This window comes from Pan troglodytes, chromosome 15, assembly GCF_028858775.2.
Source record: "Pan troglodytes isolate AG18354 chromosome 15, NHGRI_mPanTro3-v2.0_pri, whole genome shotgun sequence".
NCBI classification, from domain to species: Eukaryota; Metazoa; Chordata; class Mammalia; order Primates; family Hominidae; genus Pan; species Pan troglodytes.
In genome coordinates this window covers 44,880,835-44,903,698 of record NC_072413.2, presented here as the reverse complement: position 1 = coordinate 44,903,698, position 22,864 = coordinate 44,880,835, and the positions used below count along the sequence as shown (strand labels likewise).

Sequence of the window (22,864 nt, the reverse complement as noted above, 5' to 3'; positions counted from 1 at the left end):
GATGCCATTTCCACTAAAGTGGTAAAAAAAAGAATTCAGTATTAATAGTAACATGGCTTCTGATAGATTTCTAGCTGCAATAACAGCAAGCTGACATGGAAGTTGCCTTCCTAACAGTCTCCATTTTCTCTGCAAAACAGATACAGAGGTACATGTTCAAAGAGGAGATAGCTTTAGGAGAGTGGTAAATGGGAGCACAAAGTAATTGACAATATAGAGACAGCTGGAGAGGTTGGAGATGAGGACATCAATCTGTAGGTTTCTGAAACGCATTTTGGAATATAATGGCCAGTTTGAGTCCCCATCTGTGCGTAGTACTGCATTTCGCTTGCTAACTGATTTTCTTGCTGTCTTTTTTAAAAAGTCCATAGCTTCCAGGGTAAAGATCTTTCTCTAAAAGCAGTAACAGGACCTCAAGGATATATGCCCCTCTGGCTTTTCCTTGGGGTAGCTTCATAGTCTGTTCCAGTCATACTTGAAGTTTTTCGGGTAAAGCTCTCTTGTGCCTGAAGCCTCTTCACAGGCTGTCTCTTTTGTCCTGCTGAACTGTAGGCTTGATAGGAGTAGAAATGATGTCTCTTCTGATGACACCCTGCCCTGCATGTAAATATTCAAGTACCCCCCCAAAAAATTAATAAATATTTGTTTATCTAATTGAATAAGTACTTTTTCTCCTATTTAATCATCTAAGTCATGCATAACCTTCCTTAAAAAAGCAATTCAGAGATATATGCTGAAATTCTTTCCTATCTTCTCTGCTCCTTTTGTTCCCAAAACTCCTGATATGTATACCTATCATAATGTTTATCACACTGACCTCTGTAAAATTGTAAACTCCTTGAGAGCAGTAACCATGATTTATTTACATTTGATTCTCAGAAACAACATTTACACAATAGATTTAAAGAATGAACCAAACTAGATTCTTTTGCTTCTGGATATACTAGAATAACAAAACAAGGGAATTGAAAGTATGCAGTTTAGTTTGGAAATAGAAGGTAGTTTCATTAAGACATTATAGATTGTAAAAAAAAAAAAAAAAAGACAGAAGATGAAGTTTATTATTGACTTAACTTGAATTTTCATCTATATGCTCTGGCAACTAAAGTAAAAAGAAAAGCAAAAGTGTCACATATTCTTAACAATTAATGCAAAGAGAAATGCATATTATAAAATTACACTTGAGTAATGTTACCAGCAATATCTTTACTTACTAAGATATTCATATAAAGGATAAAGATATAAAACTTGTTCAAATAAAAATTTAATATATTGATAAACCATAATACAGGATAAAATAACATTTTTGTTTTCAGCTGAAATGTTAAGGACCAGGTATGTCACCTTATGATCTAACTTAATGTAGAGAAAGAATGTAAAGAATCTGAAATTAACTACGCATTAAGTTTCTCTTTTTTTATTATTATTATACTTTAAGTTTTAGGGTACATGTGCACAATGTGCAGGTTAGTTACATATGTATACATGTGCCATGCTGGTGCGCTGCACCCACTAACTCGTCATCTAGCATTAGGTATATCTCCCAATGCTATACCTCCCCTCTCCCCCCACCCCACAACAGTCCCCAGAGTGTGATGTTCCCCTTCCTGTGCCCATGTGATCTCATTGTTCAGTTCCCACCTATGAGTGAGAATATGCAGTGTTTGGTTTTTTGTTCTTGCGATAGTTTACTGAGAATGATGATTTCCAATTTCATCCATGTCCTTACAAAGTACATGAACTCATCATTTTTTATGGCTGCATAGTATTCCATGGTGTATATGTGCCACATTTTCTTAATCCAGTCTATCATTGTTGGACATTTGGGTTGGTTCCAAGTCTTTGCTATTGTGAAAAGTGCCACAATAAACATACGTGTGCATGTGTCTTTATAGCAGCATGATTTATAGTCCTTTGGGTATATACCCAGTAATGGGATGGCTGGGTCAAATGGTATTTCTGGTTCTAGATCCCTGAGGAATCGCCACACTGACTTCCACAGTGGTTGAACTAGTTTACAGTCCCACCAACAGTGTAAAAGTGTTCCTATTTCTCCACATCCTCTCCAGCACCTGTTGTTTTCTGACTTTTTAATGATTGCCATTCTAACTGGTGTGAGATGGTATCTGATTGTGGTTTTGATTTGCATTTCTCTGATGGCCAGTGATGGTGAGCATTTTTTCATGTGTTTTTTGGCTGCATAAATGTCTTCTTTTGAGAAGTGTCTGTTCATGTCCTTCGCCCACTTTCTGATGGGGTTGTTTGTTTTTTTCTTGTAAATTTGTTTGAGTTCATTGTAGATTCTGGATATTAGCCCTTTGTCAGATGAGTAGGTTGCAAAAATTTTCTCCCATTTTGTAGGTTGCCTGTTCACTCTGGTGGTAGTTTCTTCTGCTGTGCAGAAGCTCTTTAGTTTAATGAGATCCCATTTGTCAATTTTGGCTTTGGTTGCCATTGCTTTCAGTGTTTTAGACATGAAGTCCTTCCCCAGCATATGTCCTGAATGGTAATGCCTAGGTTTTCTTCTAGGGTTTTTATGGTTTGAGGTCTAACGTTTAAGTCTTTAATCCATCTTTAATTGATTTTTGTATAAGGTGTAAGGAAGGGATCCAGTTTCAGCTTTCTACATATGGCTAGCCAGTTTTCCCAGCACCATTTATTAAATAGGGAATCCTTTCCCCATTGCTTGTTTTTCTCAGGTTTGTCAAAGATCAGATAGTTGTAGATATGTGGCGTTATTTCTGAGGGCTCCGTTCTGTTCCATTGATCTATATCTCTGTTTTGGTACCAGTACCATGCTGTTTTGGTTACTGTAGCCTTGAAGTATAGTTTGAAGTCAGGTAGCGTGATGCCTCCAGCTTTGTTCTTTTGGCTTAGGATTGACTTGGTGATGCGGGCTCTTTTTTGGTTCCATATGAACTTTAAAGTAGTTTTTTCCAATTCTGTGAAGAAAGTCATTGGTAGCTTGATGGGGATGGCATTGAATCTATAAATTACCTTGGGCAGTATGGCCATTTTCATGATATTGATTCTTCCTACCCATAAGCATGGAATGTTCTTCCATTTGTTTGTATCCTCTTTTATTTCCTTGAGCAGTGGTTTGTAGTTCTCCTTGAAGAGGTCCTTCACATCCCTTGTAAGTTGGATTGCTAGGTATTTTATTCTCTTTGAAGCAATTGTGAATGGGAGTTCACTCATGATTTTGCTCTCTGTTCATCTGTTATTGGTGTATAAGAATGCTTGTGATTTTTGTACATCGATTTTGTATCCTGAGACTTTGCTGAAGTTGCTTATCAGCTTAAGGAGATTTTGGGCTGAGACAATGGGGTTTTCTAGATATACAATCATGTCGTCTGCAAACAGGGACAATTTGACTTCCTCTTTTCCTAATTGAATACCCTTTATTTCCTTCTCCTGCCTAATTGCCCTGGCCAGAACTTCCAACACTATGTTGAATAGGAGTGGTGAGAGAGGGCATCCCTGTCTTGTGCCAGTTTTCAAAGGGAATGCTTCCAGTTTTTGCCCATTCAGTATGATATTGGCTGTGGGTTTTTCATAGATAGCTCTTATTATTTTGAGATATGTCCCATCAATACCTAAGTGATTGAGAGTTTTTAGCATGAAGGGTTGTTGAATTTTGTCAAAGGCCTTTTCTGCATCTATTGAGATAATCACGTGGATTAATCAAGAGTTTTGCAAGAATGGATTAATGCTTTCTAACAGATATGCTGGCATTCAAGGATTTTAAACTAGGAACTTAAATATTTTTATACAAGATATTGAGAAAGCAAAGATGGTATTTTGCATGATTTTATGAGTTTGATTTTTATTCTCATTTTGGTCAAAGACTGTATTTCTTCTGATTAGAATTCAAAATGTCAAGATTCTTGCTTACATATCAAATATATTCTCAAATAGGAAATCAGCTCACATATTGGGATTTTTTTTCCCTTGGAGTTAAACGCCATATGAGAAAGAATGTTAAGATAAGGAGCCATTATTTTAAAGCCTTGATTTCACTGACTCTAGGAGAATCTCAGTGGAATAAATATAAAATATTAAGGTACTTGTATTCTGATAAATTCTCAGAATTAAGTTCCTTGAAGAAGACAACTCTTAGGTGGCTGAGGGGATAGATAAGGCTCCTTAGTGTTCTCCATTTAGATATTAGGGAATAACTACCAAACTGTGAGCTGTTTGATAATAGTTGATATTAAGTCACGCTTTCTGTTAAGAATTAGTCTATGCTCTCAGTGAAGTCCTGTTTGTAGTTAATGCTGATAATGCCAATGCTGTAAATGTGAAAATAATGCTATAGATGGAAGACATTCATTCAGTAAACTGCTTTGTTTTTTTGTTTGTTTTTTTTTTGACACAGGGTTGCAACAAACCTTTAATTTGTAAAAAAAAAAAAAACAAAAAACAAAAAAAACCAGCAATATCTGCAAAGCGCAACAAAACAAGATATGTCAGTATTTGTGTGTTTACAACGCTCAATTTGGAGTCTAGAACATCCTTTTACAGAAAGCAATAGAAACCAGACTTATAGGAACTAAAATGTAAAGAACTAAAATGTAAAGACATAAAAATAAGGCAAAATAGTTAAGTTAGAATGTTTGAAGTATTAGATTGACTAAGCATCACTTCTAGTTTTGTAAGTCAACATTATTTAGAAATAATTTACATATAACAAAAGGTACAAATTTTAAGTGAAGTGTGATGGGTTTTGACAAATGCATACACTCATTTAACCACCCTCACATCAATGCATACAATATTTCTACCATTCCAAAACTTTTCTGTCCCTTTCTCCAATCTCCTCCCACCACTCTCACCCTAGGGAAGCACTGGACTGTTTAACACTATTAATTAGCTTTGGCTTTTCACTGTTGTGGGGTGGGGGGAGGGGGGAGGGATAGCATCGGGAGATATACCTAATGCTAGATGACGAGTTAGTGGGTGCAGCGCACCAGCATGGCACATGTATACGTATGTAACTGCTTTGTTAAATGAGATGAATTTAAAATTGAGGAGGTGGATAGAATCTAGCCATGACTTATGACAATGTATAATAAAACTCTTTTTACAGGTACTTGTTATAGACCTGCTAGTAAAACTATATGTAATCTTTAATACATTTATCTTTTTAGAATCCAGGTTTGAACCACTAACTACTTCTAAACTCATTTTTTTTTCTATTCTTCATTGACGATGGTCCCTTAGACAATGTATGTAATAAAATCTAGTGTGTTTAAGCAAAATTAATGATATGAACTGAGTAAGGCTGAGAACACAGTAGCTGAGAAAGGCTGCTACTTCAAACCATATAAGTCTAATTTTCAGTATAATTAATAGACAATATTATTTCATCGATTGAATTGATGGTAAGCAATTGAGTTAACTGCTTCTGTTTCTCATCCAGTGTACCAAACTTTAAAACTAATTTCATTGACATTAAGGATTTATTATAATGGGTATTTTTTTACCCTTAGGTTTGAATTCACTCATTTCTGTTCAATAGGATGAATTGCACAGGCTGTGTGCCTAATCCTAGTGTTTAGAATTCTATAGAGAATAAATGACAAATATGATAAAAGTTTTTTATTCATCAAATAGTTCATCATCTTTTTGAGGTAATAAATTTCTGAATAAAATAAAAGTCAGAAAGTAATATGTATCCAAATGTAGGACAAGCCCATGGCGTGGGTGAACAAGGGAGAGAAGACTGAGGGGTACATTAAAATAAAAGTGTCTATGGAAGAGAAGAAATATAAAGCATCCTCCAAAAGAGGTAATTATATAGGAGGTGGAGAACAAAGGCCAAAGAATATGAGAAATGGACAGAGCCAATGTATGACAATGGAGAATACTGTGCTTATGGAAGAGTAGAGAAAGTGATAGAACCAAAGAGGGAAAAGGTCAGCGAAAGGGATCTGACTTACATCAGAGAAATAGAAAGGAAAGCTATAATTTAAAAACATTTTGGACTCTAATGTACAAATTCACCTGTGCACCAGAAGGAATGGTAATAACTGTAGAAAATAAACTGGCATTTTTCATTTAGGATAGCGCTGCAATTATATGTTGAAAAAATATCAATGGACATGGGCAGCTGTTTTTATTCAAGCAGAAAATAATGATTTTATAATTTCTCACTTTGTATGTATGTATAAAACAAATGATGCTAGCAATTACCTATCAATATACATAGATCTTGCCTAGAGCTGGATGATTTTGGCACATCCTCATTTTACATGAAATGTGAAACTCAGTAAGTCTGTGTTACTGATTATAACAATGCGATTTGTATGCAAGTGATCTCCAGACCTCAGAATATACCAAATTGCAAATTAATTCATGTAAATGTGGCAATTTCAAGACTCTATGGGGAATATGTATGCACATTTTAGGACATATACTTAAATTATTTATCTAAAATATATAATACATATTTATAGTACAATAATTAAAAGTAAAATTATGTTAAGAACTTAAGAGAACTAGGTTAACAGTAGTGATAAATATTATTTATGCAAATTATAGTTTATATTATAATATATATTAAATAATCTTAAAATAATAATCAGGCTATTGCATAATGCCATGAATAACCTCAAAGTTTTGGCCATTATTCGTGAGATAAGACAGCACTTGTGTCATTTAGCCTTTTTGCCTGTAGTCTTTAAACATAAGAGCTGACTAAAGTCCTCTAAGCTCTAGCACCTGATTTTTGGAGAGTGGTGACCAAAAGATGAGAATTAAGAAACTAAGGAAAAGAAAAAGTTTGAGTTTTGCTTAGCTTCTGCAAACTTATATTCTAGAACTATAGAATTTGAAAAATCCTATAAAATTGAAAATCCTTGGAGATGATTAAATTTATATGTTTTGGTATCTGATGTCTACTAAAGCATGAACACAGTGTCTCTGGGGATTTAAACTTACTTTTAAGGAGTATTAACACAATCCATCATATTCACTTCAGAGTTTTTTTACTATAATACTATAATGTGCTGAATCAGCTTTGCTGAATCTAACTTCTCTTGAATAGCTTTATTCTATTTCACAAGTTCTAATTTTGTTGACTAAGGTGACTTGACATAAGTTTAAATATCTTTTGGCACTGATTTCTCTTTTATAAACTTAAGAACTAGAAACTTCCTGGGAGAAAAGTTCCAAAATCATTTGTTGATTAACACTGCTTTTCTCATCACCTCTAAAATATATCAGTAATAAGTAGTTTGCATTCACTGACTGGGATAATCATATAATTATTACTATATATGTAAAACATTGAAATTATATTTGAAAGATTTATTTCAATCAGTTGTAGTTCTTGTGTCTTTTTCTTATCAAACAAGTAAAATTTACCTTTTTAAATAACACCTAGCCACAATTGAATACACCTTGTTTAGCCTATTCTGAAACCTAATAAGACCTCTGGGATAATTTACACCTGGCTTCTTTAAACCTAGGCAAAATATTTTTTTACATATTATGTATTCAACAAACATAAATAGAAATAACTCAAGTTTGAATTTATATTACATATGTAAAAAGAAAATGTTAAGAAATATAAACATAATTACAGGCAAACAGAATTCCCTTAGTGAGAAACAATATTCAGTACTGACACGATACTCTATCATTATTGATATAAGAAAGATAAGTCACAGATATTAATATGTTTTACTAAATCATGTATTTATTAAAATGCATGAATTCTGAAGGACATATAGTATGCACTATTTTGTTAGCGAACTATAATAGGTCTTAAAAATATTCTTTTAATGTTTTTTAAAAAGTGCATTTCTTGATTGAATGTATTTCCTGTCAATTAAATCAAAATAAAAGGTCATGCAACCCAAGAGAAATAAAACTCTATATGAAAGGGTATAAGAGAAGCCTCAAAAATTGTCTGGTGAAAAATGCCAAAGGATTACTTCTTATTATTCAAGAATGAATAAAGAGGAAGAAAATGGAGAGAGGAAAAACATGAGGTTCTAATGAAGATTCCATAGAATAAAAACTGGCTCACATGGCACATAGTAGAAGAAACATATACTGGTGAAAAAGACTTACTGAATTACTTCAAGTGAAAGTAAAATGTGTACAGCATATGCTTTATATATTTAACAAAGCATATAAGAATATGAACTTTACGAAAGAATATAAGAGAACAGTGGACCAAGAAAAAGATGGAACTGGATAAAGTCTAGATAAAGGAGAATTCTGTGAGGTCACAAAAGAGTGATACACTTTAAATAGTATAATAGCAGAATAAAGGTGACATTGGAAACAAAACAACAGAAAAAAAACAATATGGTATGGAAATTAAAGTCAGTTCTGTGGAAGACGAGTTTGAGATTCTTTCTTACCCTGAAGAGGAAAAATGATAGAAGGTAATTTTGAAGCAAAAAGTGAAAATGCAACACTGAAAGATAAAACCAAAAAAGAAAACTGGAGAACCATAAGGACAAATATACATGAATTATTCCAAAATAAAATACTAGCAAATTGATTCAGCCTTATAATAAAAAGTCAGTGGTCTATTATAAAGTACATTTTATTTCTGTAATATACGATTAGTTCAACATTATGGAATGCATTAATATAACCTAACACATCAATAGAGGAATAGAGAAACCTTAGTTGAATATCTTTATATAATAATAAATGTAGTGCTGATTATATGAGAAATAATATATGGTTTACATACTTTAATTCTCACTAAAAACTTATGCTAGTTATCATCATTTAGTTATCATTTGCCTGATGAGGAAGTTGAGGGAATGAGAGATTTAGAGATGAAGCCAGAGTCATCCAGCTGTGATATAAAGAATGCAGTTTTTGCTTAAAAAGTGGATACCCATATTTATGTACTTCTATTTTATGCATACATGTGGTCTTATGTGTAAATAATTAAAGAAAATTTCTTTAAAAAGTTGAAGGATAAGCTACTCTATATCATATAACGATACATAAGCAGGTAAATATTTTTTAAAGGCTAAAGAAACATACACCAAAATGTTAAGAAGGCTACCCTCTGAATGATTTAATGATAATGTTATATTGTCTTTTTTGTTCATTAGAATTCATGTAGCATATTCATATAAATAAGTTTATATACTACATTATATGTAAAGTTTATATGTATATTGTGAAGCGTATATATTAACATATTACTAATTTATATCATTATCTGTAATCAAAATGAGATCATCTTAAGGCCAAGGAGTAGTAAATGATATCAGATAAGTCCTGTTGCCCTAAACAAGCATAAAAATGGGCAAAATATATTAGAAACCATTTTTTAGAGAATAGACCAAAAAACAGGGTAGGACTGCAATGGATGAGAAAAGAGAAACTAATGGAGTGATCTCCATGACAGTCAAGTTCTCTGCCTGAGGAAAATTTCCTGACCTTGCCACAGATCCCAGAAATTCAAGCAGAATGTGAAGATCCCAGTCAGTCAGGAAACAAAGATTAGTGTACTGTACAATTGATGTCATTGGAATCTGTGGGTCAGGGTAACAGAAAGAAAAAAGATATGCAGGGTTGAATCCAGAAGTCTGTATGGGGTTCCCTCATGACTATTTGCTGAAGGCTAGACTGTACATGTAGAAAACTAGAAAAACCAAGACTTATAATACAGCAACCTTTGTGAGATTGACAGCACAACAAAGGTGGGGAGAGCAAGGAGACCTGAGAGGAGAGCAGCATGGAATATTGAAGTCTCAGCCATGAAACGTCATGAGAGTGTAGAGATCTCATAAAACCCCTGGCAGCACAATGAAACCAGAAAGGCTAGAATCATACTTGGGAGAAAGGCCTTCTCTAGACATTATCTAAAACAGCCTAAATGCAAGCCCCAATAAGATTCATAGGTAAGACAGATTTAGAGATTGAGTCCCATAAAGTTAGAGAATTTAGGGCAACAATTTTGGCTTTTCACAGATCTGCATTAGTAGTGGAAAACCAAGCCTATACAAGTTCAGCGTGGTCAATTTATAACTGAACATTTTGCTATAACAGGAGCCAATAGCCTTCTGAGAAAGATTACAGCTGAAGAGTCTCTATAATGTTCTATCTACAATGCCCATTACTCACTGAAAGTCACTAGATATACAAATAAATAGAATATATGATTCATAGCCATAAAAAGTTAACATCAGTTCATAGAAACCAAACTTAAGAAAGTTAGACTTTGGACTTAGCAGATAGAGGCTTTAAAGAAGGTATTATAGGCCGGGCACGGTGGCTCATGCCTGTAATCCCAGCACTTTGAGAGGCCAAGGCTGGTGGATCACGAGGTCGGGAGATCGAGACCATTCTGGCTAACACTGTGAAACCCCATCTCTACTAAAAATACAAAAAATTAGCCGGGTGTGGTAACAGGCGCCTGTAGTCCCAGCTACTCGGGAGGCTGAGGCAGGAGAATGGCGTGAACCCGGGAGGTGGAGCTTTCAGTGAGCCGAGATCGCGCCACTGCACTTCAGCCTGGGAGACAGAGCGAGACTCCGTCTCAAAAAAAAAAAAAGAAAAGAAAAGAAAAAGAAAAAGAAAAGAAAAAAAGTATTATAAATTTGTTCCGTGAAATAACAGAATGTGCTGAATTAAAGGAAATAAAATGCGTGAATGGATAAAGAAGTTCAGCAGAGAAAGAGAAACTATACTAAAGGACTAGGACTAAATAAGAATTATACTACAAAGTACAATAAACAAAAAAAATTACTGGGTGGGCTTAACAGAAGACTGGAGATGACAGAAAAAAAAAAGTGAACTTGAAGACAAAGAAAATTTTCCAATTTGAGAAAATAGGGGAAAATATTGAAGAAAAATAAACAGAGCCATAATGACCTATACAAGAATATCAAGTTACATTATATATAAGTACTTTTTTATATGTGTACTTTAATATACATATATATTTAAGGATTTATATATAAGTTAATTGTGCAAAAGAGAGGAAAGAGACATGTGGCAGAAAATATTGTTAGAAATAATGGGACCAGGCGTGGTAACTCAAGTCTGTAATCCCAAAAACTTTGGGAAGCCAAGGCAGGAGGATTGCTTGAACTCAGTTGGAGATCTACCTGAGTAAGATGGAGAGACCCCATTCATAAAAAAAGATAAATAAATTAGCTAGGCATGTTGGGGTGCCCCTGTAGTACTAGCTACTTAGGAAGCTGAGGTGGGAAGATCCCTTGAGCCCAGGAGTTTGAGGCTGCTGTGAGGTGCCATGGCACCACTGCACACCAGTCTGGGTGACAGAGCAAGACCCCATGTCTTAAAAAAAGAATAAGATAAAATAAAACAAATTTTAAAAAGAATTAATGGAAAAGACTTAGAAGAAACTCAGCATAACCCTGAGCAAGATGAATCTAAAGAAAATCGTATTTACATTCATCACAATCAACTACTGCAAACCAAAGACAGAAATTCTCTAAAGCAGCCTGAGAGAGAAAGAAAAGCATACTATATACAAGACAAACAAAAATAAATGATGGTTTACTTCACATTAGAAATAGCATGCAGAAGATAATGGAACACCTTTAATATGCGGGAAAAAAAAAAACCCGCCTGAATTCTAAACCTCACAAGAAATATGAGAGAAATGAGAATATTTTTACTTAAAGGAATCAGAGAAATATTGTCCCTAGAAGCTCACCACTGCAAAAAATGCTAAGGGATGCCCTTTGGGCCATGGGTGCCAGATTGTAACTCAGATCTACAGGTAGAAATGTAAACCACCAGAAATGGAAATAAGTGGAAATTGAAACGCCATATTTCCTTTCTTCTTATAATTTATAGAAAATATATTCATATCTGGCTCTTAAAAAATAGTACCGTAAGGTAAGGTTTACAATGTAAACAAAAGTAAAAGATATATTTGATTAAAGAAATGGGGCAGATAAATGAATTATAATGTTGTGTAAGGTTGTTACATTTGTGGAGTGAGATATAGAAAGTGAAGTGAATAGGATAAGGTAATAGTGGAACATCTGAAGGAAGTTTGAATTATGACTTGTAGATATGAAGAAGTAAAATATTGACTCTAATTAGACTCTGAGAAGTTATATCTTGTTAACTCTAAAATAATCACTAACGCATAGTAAAAGGAGATAAAGTTAAGTCAGTAGAGTAAATAAATTGAAATCTTAAATTTTTATTTTTTTATAAATCCTGAAAAAAAATCCGTTCCTGATAAAAAGGAATGGAAGGAGAGAGGGAGAAGGAAAAACAGAAGAAAAAAATGCAAACCAACAGGTTGGTATATTTAAGTATAAACACATCAATAGCTACATTAAACATAAGTAAACTAAACATTGAATTTAAAATGACTAAGAAAACAATAACATAAATATCATCAATATTACGCTTAGGGAAACTCACCAAACACACAAAAATTATATACTGCCTAATTCCATTAATATGACACTCTATAAAAGAAATCATTGATTAGTGATAGAAGCCTGATCACTAGTTATCTAGCAAAGGGAGGGTGGCTGGGAAGATAAACTACAGAGGAAAGTGAGAAAATTGTTTGAGGAAATGGAAATGTTCTGCATCTTGAACATTGATACAATCAAGATGCATTGATTTTATCTTGATCAAGTACTAACATTGTAGTAGACATTAGTCTAAAATTATTGGCCTGAACACATAGAAATGAATGAATTTTATTGCATGTAAATTTTGCCTCAATACAGTTGATTTTTAAAATTATCTAGTAAAATATTGATTGCCTAGTGATTAAGATGTAAGACTCTGAAACTCCCTGAGTTCAAATCCTGCTTGTGCTATTTTCTTACTGTATGACATAGAGCAAATTGTTTAACCCCTCTAAGTTTTCTCATCTATAATGTGGGGATAATAATAATAAGTACTTCATAGGATTGTTGAGAGGATTAATTCCTCATCTGGAGTAAGTGTTTGGTATATATTTATTGTATTAATATCATTATCATCATTAATATCATTACTGTGTACAGCACATTAAACTATTGAAAGAGAGATATCAAATAATGAGATAAAAGCTATCTTCATTTTATTTTCCAATAACTCTTTTAGAAGAAAAATGAGACAGGTAAAAATCAAACTGAAAAAATAAGATGCTAAATGATAATATAAGACGACAGAATTAGAGTCCAACTCTCAGCAAGTTATTCAGTACATGATTACATGCTATGTTAATTTCCTCTTGCTACTGTAACAAATAACAAATGATCACCAACTTCATGACCTAAAACAACACAAATTTATTAGCTTATCATTCTGGAGAACAGAAATCTAAAAAAAACATTCTGGGCCTAAAATCAAGATGTCAGCAGGGCTGACTTCTTCTGAAGCTCCAGGAAAGAAGCCCTTTCCTTTGCCTTTACTAGCTTCAAGAAGCTGCCAGTAGTCCTTGTAGCCCCTTCCTCCATCTTGGAAACCAGCCATGTAACATCTCTATCTCTCATGGCCTTCTTTCCTGTATCAAATCTCCCTCTGCCTCTGTTTTATAAAGCTATATGTAATTGCATTTAGGACTCACCCTAATAATCTAGAATAATCTCCCCATTGCAAAATCCTTAAATCCCTTTTGCAATATCAGGCAACATGCATATGTTCTAGGGAATTAGGACATGGTTACTTTTGGATCAAATGTCAAATGTCATAAGAGCAAGATAGGAAATGAGAGGAGAAGAGAGGACAAGACACTAGAGTGTTCTGTAAAATTTCAGTTTAAAAAGTTTACAAGTGTTTGGTCAAGGAAAAACAAATTTGAGGTGAAAATGAATACGCAAAATAAAATTTTATTGTCATTTTTAGGTGTCTTAAATGTTTATCTACGTTTGAAAGGGCAAACAACAATAGAGAATCCACTGTGGTCTTCAAGTGGGAATAAAGGACAAAGATGGAATGAGGCTCATGTTAATATATACCCAATTACTTCATTTCAGGTAAGAAAAGTAATTTTGGCTAATTAATTGCTGTAAATGAGCATAACATTAAAGGTGGATCTTGAGCAAATATTAAAATATGAATATTCAGAAATTCCACGATATAAGCATCACAAAAATTATATGATTAGGTTTTGCTTTAGTTCTAAAAGCTGTTTTATAAAGATAAATGCGCTTTTCCTTTATTCATTAATACTCATCAAGTAATTGGTTTGAATAATGGTTTATCAAAATTTAAATGATTTGCCTGGAAAAAATGTAATCCATTTCTATAAAATCACATGCTTATATTTTACTCCCTGAAAAAAAAAATTATTATAAGTTTCTATAATAATGGAACTTGGTAATCAATTCTCAATCTGTTTGAATTTTTCTTGATTAAATTTTGGATACTTACAACAAAAGGTTCCTTCTGATTTAATGCCATATCAGTAATTGATCAGTGATTATTAAAATTAAGATGACTTTAAATAAGTTATTTTTCTTTGTTTCTATATAGAAAAGAAGTAAAGCTTAGAGAGTTAGCTAAGAGAGTTACCAGTAAAGATATAGAAATTGTAAAGACTGCCACACTGGCCATGATAGCTAGAGACAACAGATCATTAAGCTATTTCAGTGGAGTTAATATACTGTTTAATGATTTTAATGTGTATAAACATATATACATATATAAATATATACATATCCAAATATTTTTATATTTTAAAAATATGGTAAAATATCTTCAAAGTCTATGACATATATCTTCTACAGCTCTATGCTTTATTTCAAAAGAATTCAAATCTATTTCATGACATTATATTTACAGCATTGAATCTACTGGTGATTTTTTTTGATGCATTTCATGGCATATGTTGTAAGGGTATAGAAAATCGTGCCAGTTTTTAATTGGTGGAATGACCTTTTCTTGTAATCTAATCTATACATTCTAATTGCTTTGGAGATTGCACTTCTAAATCAAACCAGGATGATAAAAATACATAGTCATTCACAATGATAAAGAATCAGAGAGTAAGACTAGCTAATTATCTACAGATATATAAAAGATTTATTCCCATATGATTCTGAAAAATAAAAGAATCATTTTGTTTCTATGAAGAACAATACAATTGTGAAAATGAATGACAACATATCATCAAACTAAATTAAACTGGGAAGACAGGATTCCAAAGTATTACTGATAGAAGTAACCTTAATATTAAGATGTATATACTGATATTGTCATTAAAAAGCAATTTTTTTCTAAAAAGTTGATATTATTCTAGATATACTTTAACTTTCCACATGACTGCCTCTCCAACACAAAATTCCAGCAAAGTTCACAATAAACAAAAATACCAAGGTCATAATATACCACACATTTTTTGAAAGATTTCCACTGATTATAGCATCCTTGTTGTTTTTTTTTTTAGAACTTTTCAGATATCGTACCATACTCTTCTTGTTTGCATTGTTTCCAGGAATAAATCTGTGGATAGCCTTAAATTTATTCTTCTGTATGTAATGTGACTTTTTCTCTGTTTGCTTTTAAGATTTTCCTTATCATTCGTATTTATAAATTGTATTGTGATGTGCTTTGATATATTTTTCTTCCTTCTATATGTGCTTTGTGTTCACTGAATTTCTTGGATCTGTGGATTTATAGTTTTCATAAAATTTGAGGTTTTTCTCCTCTTCTCCTTTGAAGATTTCAATCACACATACGTAAAATTGCTTGAAAGTGTCACACAACTCATTAAGGCATTTTCATTTTTTTCTATTTATGTTTAATTTGTGATAGTTTTTATTATGTCTTCACATTCAACAATAGTTTCTTCTGCAATGTGTAATTTACTTTTAATTTTATTCAGTGTATTTTTCATCTAAGTCATTGGATTTTTCATCTCTGTAAGTTCAATTTGAATCTTTTAAAAAATATTTGTATGTCTTTAGTTAGTATTTTGAATATATGAAATCCAGTTATAATAACCATTTTAAATCATTATCTGCTATTGCTAATATCTGTATAAGTTCTTGGTTGGCTTCAGTTGATTGATTTTTCTTCTCATAATGGATCACTGTTTTCGTTATTTTTTTTACAAGTCTGGTAATTTGATTGGGTACCAGACATTGTGACTGTTACCTTGATAGGTGCTGCATATTTTTGTATTCTTATAAGTATTCTTGAGCTTTTTCAGGGAAGATAGTTGAGTTACTTCAGAAGAGTTTGATTATTTTAGGTGTTGCTTTTAAGATTTCTTAGGCGAGACTAGAGTAATGTTTGGTATAGGGCTAATTATTTTTCATGATGGAGGCAAGACTACTCTGAGTCGTCTACCAAATGTCCCATGTATTATGAGGTTTTTCCATGTGGTGGATGGGAACAGTCACCATTCCCAGTCCTGTGGATGCTGGGCACTATTAACTCAAATTCACCCGTCTGTTTCTTTCCCAAGTATTGGGTAGATTGCTCATTTCATGTCCTCATCAGTACTCTGCTGAATACTCAAGGAGGACTCTCTGCAGTGCTCTATTTCTCTCTCTCTTTCTTTTTCTCTGCCACTGTTTTTCTCTGGTATTCTGCCCTGAACATTCCAGCTTCCCTTGTTTTTTTGAACTCTCATCTCCCCAACTCAGATTTTCTACCAGGTTTCACCTTCTTTTCCTCTACTTGCACCATGGCCTATAAACTTTGTATTGGTCAAGAGAATTCACCTTATTTGACTCCCATTTCCCAGGGATCACACTTCTTCATTATCTGATATCTAGTATCCTGAACACTGAGGTTGGCCCAGTTATTTGGTAATTTAAAGTAGAAATATAGCCTTGTTCCTGTTACTCTATTTTTCATGGAAACAAATGCAACAATCTGTATTTGTAAATAGTTTGAATTGATGCATTTCTAAGCTATTTAAATTACCAGTGGAAAATAAAGATAGATAAAATCATCTTTTCATTTTGATCGACGCTCTTTCATTTCCCAACATATTTCTAGGTCTGTTGGCTAAGGACTTTATTTCATTAATCTTGATTGTTCAAGGAAACGTGAAACACAACTAAATAATCCCATGCCACTTTTGTTGTTTTTGTCTCATTTCATTTTAGAGAAATTTGTTTTGAATTGTTTTATACAAAGTATTTTTTTTACCCAAAAATCTTTTATAACTTGTCAAACTTCTCAAAAATACTTTATTTGGTATGTAACGTCTTCTAGGAACTCCTGATAACAACAATGATACCAATATATTACTATATAAATTAAGTTTTGAGAAGTTTTAATATTACTCAAATGTAACTTTCTGGTATTTGAGGATGTATTTACTTCAAGTGGAAGGCACAACTTTTACCTCTTGAAATTTTACACAGAATATAAGTGACTTTGAGTCTCTTTCACTAGCATTTACACTGCTTTATTTGTTTTGAGTTGCATGACTTTAAATTAATTTGATCCATAAATCCTTTATAAAATTACTTGGACAGTCCTTTGTTTGAGTGTGTCCAATTAGTTTGCTTAGCTGAAAATAAAATTATTGCTTAGTACTTTCCAAGACAAGTAGAAGTTTTATTCTATTGAAATTTATGTTGGGTTCATTTACTAGAATTAACTTAGCATGATCAGTGCTTGGGATGAAAATAGATTTTGCTACATTGGGAAAAATTAGGGCAACAATTCCAAAGAAGCAAAATGGATATATTCTTATAATGTCAATGAATTTTACATCATATACCAGGGAAAATATTTAACCATCCCCTTTTAATGCTTTACTTCTTTCATAGTATATTCCAAATGTTTTCCAGGGGTAAAGTATACAACTAGATTGTGAGACACAAGATGCTCTTTAAATTTTCTTAGTTTAAGAGAAAGGGATTCTGGAAATCTCCTGCTCTTACATATTCATTTAAAGACTTCGAAACAGGTTTTGAGAAATTTTTGAGAAAATTAAGATACAAATGCTTAACACTGTAACAGGGACTGGAAAAGAGACTATACTGCTCTCCTTACATCATGCTGCCTTATGTTCCAACTAAGAATAATAATAAGCTAGAAAATATTGTCCTCATTAGTAGACATTACATGCTCATGTAGCATATCTGGCATTCTAAGCCACATTCCAGGGCAATTATATGGACACAATGGTGGCTCCTGACTTAACCATTGAAAACATTTACCAATTGCAGCTCACAATTTGATGCATTTCTTTGTCTTTCCCAACAGTCGACTCTCATGTTATTATTTAATATTAGAAATGTTGACAACTAATTGACATTTGTCCCACAAGATGAACTGGCAGAGTATTGTTAAGTTAAACTCACTGTTCATATTTGGGTAGTTTCCCCAGGGAAAAAGCCAAGGCTACCCACTATGTCTATTATGCTGTCTCTCTTCAAATTTGTTTTGTAATGGTTGAGGATAGTTCAATTATTTGCTAAACCAGTGATAAAATAAAGATAACATTATTAATGCTAATGGTTATTTTTAAATATATTTATATCCTGAAGTTTTTCAAAGTGACATATACTGTCAATTTTCAAACTGCAGTCTTAGGGTTTTGCATTTGCCTTAGCAGTAATGATTAGAAGTGATTTGCCTTTTGTCAGGAAGAAACTATGTTGTAAATATTTGCAGAAGTCACCATTAACAATGAAGGCAAATCATCAGAAGTGCATTGTATTATTTAATTCCCCCATCTACTTTTACACATTCGTGATTCATGTAGCTCTTCTTTTCTTGCTGAGAAATTACATTTGACACATACTTTTATAGCATCATCCATATCTTTATTTTGACATCTATATTTATATGTTTTAAAGCATTATAATGTGTGTAAGAAACTGTCAATTAATGAAACAATTTTGTGAGGTACAATTCTAATACAGAAATCGACATTAATTTTTTAGAATTCCTGTTTGAATTTACTTACCAAAAGTTAATTTTCTGATTAGGCAATATTTTTTATATGTTAAGTTTGTGGAGTTGCATGAACACACTGTGAAAACATTTCAGTTTTAAACTTGTCCCTTCAATTAAGGGAAATAATTTTAAATAATAGTGCTATTGTGCGGGAGGAACAGGTTTTGCATAATTTTATCCCTCTTTTAGGAGACCTAAACTTTCACATTTTCTCCATGGGTACCTAGATGCTGTTAGTTCCTTCTTCAAGTTAGTTAAACCAAATGCATTTCAGAAGTACTGAAGAGGAAACGAAAATGGTTTTATCTCTGTAATGTAATAGTAGTCAAAATAATGATGGAAATTCATAAAAATATGACAATTTAACTCTTTAAACTAGAGAGTCTTAATTCTCGAGATAAATATAAGATTTTTTGTTGTGTAAAGATCACATCTTCTATGGCTAAATACATCATATTTTAATGCACTTATAATTTCTCATCTGTATATTCTAGAAAACGTCAGCAAAGATTTATTTTTACAAATGCTTAAAAGTTTGGCTAAGGCACATTACTTAAATTTAATATCTACACTTTATATTTGTCTAATCTAACTCACACAGAAACCATGTCAAGTAAAACATGCTCTCTCTAGATCTTAGTCTAGGAGTCACTTATGAATCTGTTTGAATCTATAAAATTTAATTAAAGTAATTCAGAAATATAATTATAGTCAAGAGCTCAGAGCATAAATAAAACAATGCAATAAATATTTATTGGTGAAATTCAACCAGTTAAAAAATAATCTACATCTTCGTAATAGCAAAACTGTGGAAATTAAAAGGAAATAAATAAAAATGCTACACAGGACCTTTCTTTTCCTTTCTGTTCAAAAAGGTCCTTGTGGAAGACTGCAGATTTCTCTGGCCTATTAAAATAGATTCTTTATCATCACAAGATTACAAATAAATATTAAAAATACAAATTATGACTGTACTAAGAGTTTTATTGCTAGAAATTATCTTTATCATACCAATAAATAACTAATTAGATTTATTTACACAAAATGTCTAAAATTCCTGCTATGCTTAAAGAAATTACCTTGCTTTATCAATGACAAAATGTAGTATCAATAATTGTAAGTGTAAATGTAAATAATATATTTGCAAATCAGCCTACTTTTTTTACTGTACCACTTCATTCGGTATCACCAAGGGGTGAAATATTCATATAGGGTAATGTTCTAAGTATAGGAAGCCCTCTGGACACGTGACGCTTTGATTTTTGTTGATTGCTATTTTTGTTGTTCAGCAAACCACAGACTTACAGTCAACATATTGCCAGTAGGTAGGTAGCACACATATTAAATTACATTAGTCAATCTGCTTCCTGATGTTTACTATAGATGGTTTCCCGACACATTCTCTCAATCTGACTACAAAAGGGTCTGTCTTTCACAATTTCACTGCTCTGGGACTTTTTTTTTTTTTTTTTAGCACAAGCCTAGGTCCAATCTTTTGATTTTGATCAAGCTGCACAGGGAGGCAGGAGGACAGGATGAAAAAGAAAATTAATAGAAAAAGGAGGATTGTTTAATCCTTTAAAGGCAGTAGCAGGAGAAGTTTTGAAATGCTTTGAGTAATGGCAGGATCATTGTAATTAAACTATGGCTTTCCCAGGACAGCAGCTTTGAAAAGTTCAGAAATGACTTTGATGACATGTATGTTTTAGTTTTGATTTTTAAAGAAATCTCACCATTTTATATGACTCCCATCTGGAAGTAACAAGAACTTACTAAGTGAAAGCAATTGTGTACTTTGAATAAGAAAAAGTATATTTTCTTCAAACTTTTTACCTTTACATAGCTAAGACAGGAAATCCATGTACTGCCATTTTGTTTTGGCTTCAGTGATACAGAACATTGTGGATGTTTTTCAAACACCCTTCCTAATAAAAGGATTTTGACTTCAGCTTTATCTGTGTAAATTTCAAGTGCGAGCAGGTGCAGAGCATTTTAACCCACCTTTATTAGACTCTTCACCACATCTCACTTCCCCACATAAAGCCCATGGGAATGCAAACCCCTTATCTTTGCTATGGCTACATTGTAAACCCTGTATTGCACTCTACAAGCAGTATTTAATATTAACTATTGATTTACTCTAACATTGACTCTCTATCAGGTAAGGGACACATATCAAAGAGGGAAAATATACCCCAAGACTTAAAAACCTACTTTTTGGAAAAAGGAAAATATTTTCTCACAGGTAGTTTGCTCATACGGGCAATTTGTAAAGACCTTAAAGAACAATGTGCTTTAAATAAGTATGAATAATAATTATTTGAAACGTAGTCACCTCAGCCTTGTTCATAATAGGAGACAATAGTTTTAATGTCTAACAATGACTATAGGGTACTGGTTAAATAAATTACATCCATAATGTGGAATATTCTGTACCTTAAAATGACTTCCCTTTCTTCATATTCAATTCTCTCAAATGTTCATACCGTTCATTTTTTTCTAAATCCTTTCTCATAGACCTTTTAAATAAAGGACTGTTAAAAAGTCTTCTGAGACTTTTTAAAGCCACTTCCCAGTTACCTTTCCAGACACCATCCTATCTCAAATGGAAGTCATCATTTCCAAGCAGCCAAAATAATACTTCATTGTAAATTCTATCTGAGGACTGAGAATTTGCTAAACTGCTAACTTGGTTCTAAATATTTGAAATACAGCTGCCATTTTGTTTTGGCTTCAGTGAAAACAGACCATTTTAAATGTCTTTCAAAGAGATGGCTTTGGAGAATCTTTAAGAACATGCTTATCTTAACATAGATAAGCAGGAAACTCCATATTTATCATATCTGTATATCAGTAAGAACTCAAATTTTTCTCTGCTATCAAATCATGAAAATTATTATTTGTTTGATGAACTACATTTAAGTGAAGGACAGGGTCTCAATACAAAAGTTGACAACTGATGCCTCTGGTTACTACCTGGAGATTCCCACTGATAATATTATGAGAGCATATCAAAGAACATTGGATAAATTTCTCAAAAGTAGCCTAAGTTCTCTCAAAATCATCATAATTAAGCTATGGCTTTCCCAGGACAGCAGCTTTGAAAAGTTCATAAATGACTCTGATTTGCCTTTGAGGAGATGTTTTCAAATAAAAACAAAAACAAAAACTTTGGCATTGATAAAAATAAACATTGTCAGATTTGTTGTGATGACATAAGTCTAGAAATGTTATTAATAAAGCACATTACCAGATTGATGTTAGAAACAGCTGTTTATTAAACTATTCTTTGGAATGACCAAAGTAGATATTTCCTTTTAACATGTAAATATTTTTCTAGAACTGTACACCCACCACTAAATGCATGAATTGCCTTACAGTATCAAAAAGATTAAAAAGTTTTGCTGAAAGCAAGGAATAATTTGGGAGTCATAAAGAAAATTCTAAAAGAGTCCTGTTTCTGTAAAAATAAAAAATATATAAATTTGCTAATTGTGCTTCTATTGTCATTGTTTTAAGTATTTAATAATAAAGGATTCTGATTGTACTCATTTATTCTTTCAATATTCATGCACTGAGCCTCAGTGACCACCATTGTTATAGACACCATAAATTCAAAGGTATACCATGAGATATTCAACATAAATAGACTGATAAATATCTTCAAGTTTAAAAAAAATGGAATATCAGCAGTGAAATCATGGAGGTAAATTATAAAGTCAACATGGGAATATGACGAACCTATTCAATCTATTTGTGAGAAATCAATGTCAGAGATAAAAAAACTTTGTTCCGGGCTTCAATATACATATTACTGTTGTAAAGAATTCAGAATTGATTCATTCGTTAAAATATTTCTAGAAAACTAATGTTATGAGTTATGTTCAGATAAAACCAGAAAGAATCTATTTCAGAGAAAGACTTTTCAAATAAAACATTTTTTCTTATCCTTAAAAATTAAAAGAGGATGTGTAGTCATTGTTTTTTTAATTGTATTATTTAATTAAATTTAGTTTTGCTTTAAAAT

The 22,864-nt window shown here is 32.5% G+C and overlaps 1 protein-coding gene across 3 annotated transcripts in view; it reads left to right on the top strand.

Annotated features, from left to right (window-relative positions):
• The window catches only part of MDGA2 (MAM domain containing glycosylphosphatidylinositol anchor 2), an 833,536-nt gene that overhangs the window by 803,506 nt on the left and 7,166 nt on the right, over positions 1–22,864 (top strand). For all 3 annotated transcript variants that reach the window (XM_016926039.4, XM_001151973.8, XM_063792901.1), the window contains one exon: positions 13,816–13,946. In XM_016926039.4, coding sequence (XP_016781528.1) covers positions 13,816–13,946 — 131 coding nt within the window. The remainder of the gene's footprint in view (positions 1–13,815; positions 13,947–22,864) is intronic.